The sequence below is a fragment of the Lampetra fluviatilis genome, chromosome 28 (assembly GCF_964198595.1).
Source record: "Lampetra fluviatilis chromosome 28, kcLamFluv1.1, whole genome shotgun sequence".
In the NCBI taxonomy this organism is placed as follows: domain Eukaryota; kingdom Metazoa; phylum Chordata; class Hyperoartia; order Petromyzontiformes; family Petromyzontidae; genus Lampetra; species Lampetra fluviatilis.
The window spans coordinates 2,332,231-2,341,703 of record NC_136302.1 but is presented as its reverse complement, the minus strand read 5'-3'; the positions used below and the strand labels follow the sequence as shown (position 1 = coordinate 2,341,703).

The following is a 9,473-nucleotide window of genomic DNA, read 5'->3' as shown; positions in this document are numbered from 1 at the left end:
TTTTTTAAAGAAATATTTTTTAGAGCGTTGAAATAAATACTTGTGTCCACGAGGGGGCGCTGTGTCACCACCTGAGTTTACACAGGGTACGGCAATACGCTCATTTAAACATGTATCGTTTAATTACAGACACATTTGAGCTGTAAGCCGTGGCATTGTGCAACAAGATCACTGTGAAACTCGAACGCTGATATGTTTTTTTGTAAAAAATAAATCAATCGTGAATTAGTTTTTCACGTTTTGTAATTGCTGCGAACACTTTTATTATATTGTTGCCTCAAGCCAGCGGTTTCACTGCGAGTTCCTCACAAAAGATGAATAACACAAAATAACCCCCCCCCTGTGTGGCGAGGAAAATATCAAAGCACATTGACAGCTCTTGTGGCGCCCTTCATTATGTGCAGTGCTTGGAAGGTTTCACGGTGGCTTTGAGTGAAGTCGCGGTGAAGCAGCGACAATCGATTCCCGAAAAAAACGTTCAGCTGCCTGGACTGACCCGACTCTTCACCTTCAATACACAGCAGCGGAATTTCTGTGTCAGACAAACCCTAATGCCCACCTACAGACCCAACCTCATGCCCACCGACAGACCAACCTCATGCCCACCTACAGACAAACCTCATGCCCACCTACAGACCAAACCTCATGCCCACCGACAGACCAACCTCATGCCCACCTACAGACCCAACCTCATGCCCACCTACAGACCCAACCTCATGCCCACCTACAGACCCACCTCATGCCCACCAACAGACCAACCTCATGCCCACCTACAGACCCACCTCATGCCCACCGACAGACCAACCTCATGCCCACCTACAGACCCAACCTCATGCCCACCTACAGACCCAACCTCATGCCCACCTACAGACCCACCTCATGCCCACCAACAGACCAACCTCATGCCCACCTACAGACCCACCTCATGCCCACCGACAGACCAACCTCATGCCCACCTACAGACCCACCTCATGCCCACCTACAGACCCAACCTCATGCCCACCGACAGACCAACCTCATGCCCACCTACAGACCCACCTCATGCCCACCTACAGACCCAACCTCATGCCCACCTACAGACCCAACCTCATGCCCACCGACAGACCAACCTCATGCCCACCTACAGACCCACCTCATGCCCACCTACAGACCCAACCTCATGCCCACCGACAGACCAACCTCATGCCCACCTACAGACCCACCTCATGCCCACCTACAGACCCAACCTCATGCCCACCTACAGACCCAACCTCATGCCTACCGACAGACCAACCTCATGCCCACCTACAGACCCACCTGATGCCCACCAACAGACCCAACCTTATGCCCACCTACAGACAAACCCTAATGCCCACCTACAGACCAACCTTATGCCCACCTACAGACCCACCTCATGCCCATCTGCAAACAAACCTCATGATCATTTGCAGACCAACCTTATGCCCAACTGACGTCATTCTTATTCTTGGTTCTTTCGGTAAAGTCACGTAGAAGGGAAATAATAAAATAATAAAAATCTAACAATAATATTCTCACGACGTTTCGGCCACAACGCAAGCAGCCGTCCTCGGGTGAAGAACAGAGCTGTCGGAAAAACAGCGTCCTAATGAACACTGCTAAGCTTGGCAGCGTATTTTAAGCTGGGTGGGAGGAGCAGAGAGCCTTGACAAAGGAGTTTACATATCAACAGGAATTTAGCGTCATTCTATTCTAGTTTCATGTGTGTTGTACCTCACGTTTTATAATCTCAGAATGTCTCCGCCTCGGCAGGGCAGGGGTAAAACTCCTTTCATTGAGCACCGGTGGTGACTGGGTCAAGGAAATAATTCCTGGATGAATTGCACTGTGACCTAACAAAGAACAAATCTTCCCACTATGCATTGTGTGAGCTCATTTAGTCGTTAGTTTTGAAAATGAAACGTGTCTGTTACTCAATAGCAACTATTCATATGCAGATTAAATAACTGGTCATCAGAATTAATATTATTAATATTATACTGGTAGGAACCGCCTGGTTACACCAGCCCACAAGGGATTATTGGGTCCGTCGTGCAGGGAGGGGCTGGGTGGGGAAGGTGGGGTGCGGCTGGTCACGCCGTGGTGCCCTTATAAAACTCAACGTTTGACCTACTCACGCCGGCTTGTGCCCGCCCTCACAGTCGGGCATATTTGCGGAATACACCACGCCGCCGTTGACCCTGGCCATTGACCGAGCAACCCAACGTTCCTACCAGCTCCCTCCGCAGGAATGTGTTTAATTCTAATAAAACCCCATGATTTAACGTCTCTAATGATTAATATCCACGTCATCTCTGGGTTCTCTATTTGTGATATGAACTGCCAGAACCGTCGCCTCGTGTATATATATTTTTGACCTTTTAAAGCCACAGTGCAATTTACGAATTTATTAAATGTTTTTTTTGTCATTTGTGCACCACTGCCAACGCAGCAGCAGCAGCATCAATCATCACCGACGACTTTGATTAACGGTGAGAATACTTCCCCTTGGCGGTTCTACAGATTCATACCCACAATGGGCTCGATTGATTTCACTCACAGGTAGCGAGGGGAGTGATGATGGCGTGGGGTGACGGGGGAGAAGGGGGGTTGTGGGACGGAGTGCGAAGTCTGTGAATGTAAAATATTACACATTTGAATTGAAACTGTGAACATACTTATTATTATTAAAAAAGGTTTGGTTTGAACCTATCTTCACAAACTCAGAAGCCTCGGCACTCCCCACTCGGCTACCCGAGTCGTGGGTGGCTGCGTCGGAGTTTCTGTCTGTTTGTTGAAACTCAGATGCGACTGGGGACATCAACTCACTCGTGGCTTAACTGGGGCTCGAACCTTTGTTGTGTGAACTTGAGCATCAAAACGGTGTTAACGTTTGCATTGAACATGAGCACAGAGCGAGTTGTGCGTTGGGAGACAAAACAAGAGTTCTCTCTCTCACAACACACATCCCACGCTACGCTCATATTGTGAAGGTATTGGGCGAAGATGCGTCATCTCCATGCAGTTAGCCAGTAGTACCGACCACATGCCAATAGGGGGCAGAAGAGGGGGGCTGAGCCCCAGTGTTAAGGGACTATGGCCCACAAGCCCAACGGTAACCCCTATGGAGCGGCATGCAGACCCCAGATCCCAGGAGGGGGCTGGGAGATGACGTCACCCCCAGGTCCTGCTGGAAGGTTCGAGAAGGAAGGCGTGGCCGGGGGGGCGGAGCGAGCCACGGCTCCTGTATAAAAGCCGGACCTCTGCACGGTCCCGGCAGTCGTCGTTCGCCTGAAGACTGAAGAGGACTCCTGGAAAGAAGAGCCCAAGGGGCAGAGCCGAACCCCTCTGGCGAGGGTCGGCTCCAGCTGATAGCAGTGAAGACTCAAGCCGCACTCACGAAGGTGGACATTAGTCAGCGGGAGGCGTAATTGTCAGGAGGGGCTACCTCAGCGTATCGGGTGTAAGGGGCCGTTACCCCTTTGTGTGTTACGCAGTTACTGTTCATAAACCGCGTTGCCTCAAAGACACTCTCCTACAGTTATGTACCCACTACACCATCATATGCATTGCATTGCAGTAATATAACATCTACATACAAGCCAGTGGCCAGACCGGCCGAGGGACGGCTTAAAACCTTTCCAAGCCACGACCCCTTTAAAAAACACATTGCACAAGTGACATGGAGCCTCCTTTAGCTACTAAACGAATAAACTATTTTACGAGGTAAGGCCCATGGAGCTTCATTGCTCTTGTCAGAAGCGAACTGACCACAAGTGATAGCTCAACGAAGTGGCTTATCATGTGACATCTCAGGCAGCCAAATATTCTAAACGCGTGATGTTGATTCTAAATATGGAGGGAAAGAACCGAAAGACAAATCCACGCGACCAAGGGGAGAGAGACACCGCAAACTCCAAATATACAGCCGACCCTGACGCTTGGATCGAACCCACGACCTCCTGTATACCAGGCGAGGAAGTTAACATCTCCGAGCCACCGTGGCGCCCTCTAACACACGATCAGTCACTGCCACATCCGTGTTTTCCATCGATATTTGTTTCCAAGTTATTTGTAACGATACCTGCAGCCGCTACAGGCCGCTATATTTACCGCATTGTTTACATATTTTAGATGCAATCGTGGGGTATGGGTGAACGTGGTTGCAGCCTCAACGTGCACCTAGTCTGGCACAATCACCATGGTGATGTCACTGCCGCTTGATGTTGTTGGCTCGTAGCTACACGGATTCGTAACACGCTCGGGACTGGACGCGAGATTTGCTTTTAATGCCAATGCACACGGTCGATCCACTGCTGGATTAGAGGAGCCTCCCCCACACCCTGTGGGAACACGTCGGGTGTATTCGACTATACTTCACCACGCTGGCCGGTGCTGCTTGGCGAAGACGAGGAGCAGAGACGTTGGGGCAAAGCACCTCGCAACAATGGAGGTTTGTGCACCGCCCGCTGTAGACAATGCAGCCCCTGCGAGCCTGTTGAAAGCGCAAGACTATTTGCCATCAAGCGGCAATAGGACATGGAGGGACATCTTCTCGATCCAACGAGAGATGGAGTGGTAACCGTGGATTGGAGAACAAGCTCTGGTTTAAAGACATCATTTCAAACCTAACCCATTCCAGTTCCGATGACGTACGTGCACATCATCAAAACGAAACTGGAAGAAAAGCGAAAATAAAATAACTGTATCCGCACCGAGGCTCCCACAAGGGCGTGTGGCACAGGTTGGCGCCAGCTATCGCAGAGTGCGGTGGTCGTGTCGCCACAGTTCTCTGCGGTGAGTAACGATGTCGTTAACATCAACGGGCGCTGCTACGTCTCTATCACTAAAATGAACGTTTAGCCGCTTGCGAGTTCCGAAATTCAGCGGCGAACGGGGACACCCAGCCTGCAACTTGCAGACCGTCTCGGGATGGGAGAGGGTTAATTGCGAGCCAGTGGGCCGCTTGTGCTGGACGTGTTCGCTTGGAATGGTTCATGACCGATGGCGAAGAACAGCGATACAGGGGAAGCCACGGAACACCGCCGAGAGCAAACACGACTTCGCCATGGGCGGACTGCTGCGTCGCAAGATTGCGATACTGCGAGAGACGGCGAGACCCCTGGGGGGTTGGTCGGAGGTCTACATCCAGCAGTTGATCGATCACGGCCGATGGCGATTTCGATGACGCCGAGATGACTTTGCAAACACACGCGGGACACGCGCGCACATGGCGAGCGAGCGCGCGCAAAGGAACGACGACTCGTCACCAGTCGTGCGGCAGGTCGGTTCCTCTCAACGCGCGTGGGGACGTGAGACTCGTGCCATCCGGGACCCACGCGAGAGCCCAATGAACACACGCAGTCACATCACTCTGCATACACGTCGCATACACGTCGCATACACGTTGCACGCCTTTATGTAAACGTCAACCATAATAAACGCGTTCACAAGTCTCCCCGCCCCGCCCGACATACAGCAATGTGTGTGCGCGCACACCAAGGCAGGAACGCATGAAGACACCGAGTGGCGTTTTGCATCGGCGCGGCTTCGGAGTTGGGGAGGCAACGCGCGAGACACCTCACGCGTCGCGGCGCCCACATCGGATGACCAAAGGCGATTGCCGCCAACGCAGCCGTATAGAGTAGAGCCCCTCCTAGCGACTCGTCGCTTAACGACGGACTTCCATAGAGCCCAATGTGTAGTGTATAGTATTGTAGTGTATAGTGTATAACAGTGTAGTGTATAGTATTGTAGTGTATAGTGTTGTAGTGTATAACAGTGTCGTGTATAGTAGCATCTCCATAGAGCCCAATGTGTAGTGTATAGTATTGTAGTGTATAGTGGTGTATAGTATTGTAGTGTATAGTATTGTGGTGTATAATAGTGTAGTGTATAGTGTAGTGTATAACAGTGTAGTGTATAGTGTATAATAGTGTAGTGTATAGTATTGTAGTGTATAGTGTAGTGTATAACAGTGTATTGTGTAGTGTATAGTATAGTAGTGTAGTGTTTAGTATTGTAGTGTATAACAGTGTAGTGTATAGTATTGTAGTGTATAGTGTAGTGTATAGTAGCGTCTCCATAGAGCCCAATGTGTTCGCTAACCGACCATTGCCCCGTTCATGATGGGCTGTTGTAGGTACAGTAAATATAAATTAATGCATTGACTAAACCATATTTATTTTATTATTATGCGTGTATGTTGTTAGTATCTTCGTGTATTAATATAAATTGTTTGAACATGATAAAGCACGTTTTTTTGGTGAAAAGGGGTAACTTTCGATACGATCGGAACTAATTAAGTATTTAACGTGAAATTCCTCTACTTGCTTAACGACTAAAACACTTAATGACCGGTTTGGTGGAAGCAATTACCGTCGTTAAGAGGGGTTCTACTGCTGTCCTTTCACTTTAGCATCGCCTTTGATTCACAAACACCAATGATAGGAACGACGGAGCCCGCAGCTCGGGGCTAATGCAAAGTGCACGCAGGAGCCCATGTAGACCAGGGCAGCAACTGGAATCGGGCCCAGGTGGCATATCACAATTATTCGTAGCGATTCATTAATATGGCTGGTGCGGATGAATTATGAAGGTGAACCCCACTCACTTGAAATGGGTATCACAGACTTCACCGCTGTTGACCCCGTGAAGAAATGAGAACGAGGAACGCGATGTCATCTCAGGTGGCGCTGACAAGTGAAAAGATGTCTAAACTATTGCTAAACTTTTATTTATATATTTTATCAGGTAAGGCCTCACTGAGCTATGTAGCTCCTTTTCAGAAGCGACCTGGCCACAAATGATAGCCCAACGAGAAGTGGCTTATCGCGTGCAAATTTATAGCAGACAAATACTCGGAACGCACGTTGATTCTAAATGTGGAGGGAAAAACCGGAGGACCCGGAGACAAATCCAGGCGACCACGGGGAGAACACCAAAACTCCAAACATACAGCAAGCGTCAGGGTCGGGATGGAACCCACGACCTCCTGTATACCAGGCGAGGTAGTTAACATCTCATAGCCACCGTGGCGCCCTGGTCTGGTCTCATTGCCCACAGATTTAGTCACTGCCACATGGCGAGAGCTGTAGCACAGTGCTGGATTTTCTTAGGTGAAGCCAGATTACATTACTTGTAATGTAACAAAATTCAGGAATACATTAAGTTCATCAATAGTAATCAAAGGCGGATGGCTTTTCAAGTCGTGCGCCCCACACTGCTGCGTTGCTCAGGCAGGGCTGAAATTCACCGGCGTCTGTCTGGGGTCAATGACCCAGAAAACATTTTTCAAAAACCCGGCACACCGCATCTCAACTTGCGGCCAAGTGGCTCGTGTGCCACCACCTGCTCCAGTCTACCCGGGAGATATCTCCGCACGCGCAACACCCCATCCAGCAAGTGCGTCCATCTCCCCTCCCGTGGCCTGCGAGCCACGCCCCGCCGCCCGACTCCCGAGTCGAACCGGCGAGAATTCAAAGTCCTGCGCTCGGGACCCCACTGGCAAGCGTGAACGTGCAGGAGGCGTGCCCGGCAGCGGACGTAGGTTGCACACGCTGGCTTTACTGAACAACAACAACAATAATAAGTTACAACGGCCGAGAGCCCCCCTCCCCCCCATTCGCTTACCCTGTGGAATATCACCCCCGCCCCGCCAAAAAATCTTCCCTGCGCATGGGACAGTCGTAGGAAATGCAGTCCCTTTTCACACGACACTGCCCGCCATGGGCCCTTGACACGCAAAAACACGGCACGAAGAAGAAGACCGCTCGAACCCACGACCTCCTGTATACCAGGCGAGGTATTTAACATCTCATAGCCACCGTGGTACCCGGTAGCGGTACACACCGGTTTCCCAACCCTCCGCGTAACACCAAGGCGACTTCACCGCAAATCATTGTCGTTCAATAACCCAGTGCTCCCTTGGTAAACTTTCTGAATTTACCTCCAATTCGATTTTAATATAGGCGCAATATACAAACGTATGACAAAACGCGTCATTCTGCCAAGCCAGACTCATCAAGGCACAAGGGTTCGTGGTCGCGCTTAAGGAAATCATTTAACGTCATGGTCTTTGTGGTGCCGACGCACGTGGTCTATTGTTGTGATGGTGGATTTGATGATGATGACGATGAGGACAATGCTGTCGATCGTGAAGGGTTGTTGGGGGCGGTGATGGCCTATTTTGGTGGCGTTGATGGCGAGGTTGGCCGAGGGAGTTCACCGTGGTGCTGCTGCTGCAGGTTGTGATCCAGTCGCTTTTTATAATTTGACGGTGGCAGTGAAAGTGAATCCCAGTGGAAGTGGTGGTGCAGGTTGCTGTAGCATGTTAACAATGACGCTTGCGCATGACACCGGTAGAGTAATTCACTGTTGGTGACGGTGGGTTTGGCAATCCTTGAACTTACACAGGTGATAACAGTGACGCTGCCGCCGCTGTAGGTGGTTGGGGCAGCTGTTGCTGGCGGCGGCGGCGATGACATTGAGACAAAGATGCCATGATCATGTACCAACTTTCTGTTTGGCTATCCATCGAACAAAGACGGCCACTCCATCGCGCGCTTTTAGATGCCCTTTTGCAGCCGTCTGGAACGCTCTTCCGTTTGATATTAGGAAGTCACAGGGAGCTACGCATTTTTAAATCATCGAGAACTGCTTTGTGTGTTTAGTTTGTTGTCCTTCACCCGCACCTCCGTTTGCATGGTTGGCTACGTACAGTGCAAAAGAAGTTCAACATACACACACACACAACACCACCATCACGAACAATAACACCACCACCACCGCGGTCATTATCGTGGCAGCCGCCGCCGCCGCCATCGTGATCGTCGAGGTCCCGTGGTCACCACACGGAGCACCTGTCGGCGGGGTTCATGGGAGTGCCGGGAGCGCAGGAGAAGTGGCGCGCAAACTCCTCCGAGTTGGAGACGGAGCCGGCGACGCGGAGGTGCGATGGGCTGTGCGGGTCGGCGAGCAGCCCCTCGTGAGCGCTCTCCGCCGTCCGCACCGCGCACCACATCTGCGGGGCGACGGCACCGGCAGCATGCAGATGGCGATGGCACCAGGGGAGGGCGGGAGGAAGGGAAGAGGGAGGAGGTGGTGATGGGTGGGAGGCGAGTGCAGAGTCGGGAGGGGGAAGGGAAGGTCACCGTCAGTGTTACGAATTCAAGAGATCGAGCGACTCTTTTGAGTTTCCCTGGCGACAAAACCTTTAAAATAACCAAAAACTCTTTTTATTTTACCAGGTAAGGCCCCATTGAGCTCTTTTCCAGAAGCGACCCGGCCACAAATGGCAGCTCATCGAAGTGGCTTATTGCGTGGAAATGTATAGCAGGAGTCAAACATTTCAACGTGACAAAATCTGGCGAGACTTTCTGGGACGAGGAACATTGCCAGCTGCGTAACAAGCACGTCGGTTAACCGTGAGGAGCCAATAATAGGGACCGCATAACGAGTATGCATACTCTCAGATC

The 9,473-nt window shown here is 50.9% G+C and overlaps 1 protein-coding gene across 3 annotated transcripts in view; it reads right to left on the bottom strand.

The window, feature by feature from the left end:
- Positions 1-5,372: 5,372 nt before the first annotated feature.
- LOC144942691 (endothelin-converting enzyme 2-like) overlaps positions 5,373-9,473 on the bottom strand; it is an 80,165-nt gene continuing 76,064 nt past the window's right edge. For all 3 annotated transcript variants that reach the window (XM_078869518.1, XM_078869520.1, XM_078869521.1), the window contains one exon: positions 5,373-9,019. In XM_078869518.1, the coding sequence (XP_078725644.1) occupies positions 8,843-9,019 (177 nt within the window). In that variant the 3' untranslated portion in view covers positions 5,373-8,842. The remainder of the gene's footprint in view (positions 9,020-9,473) is intronic.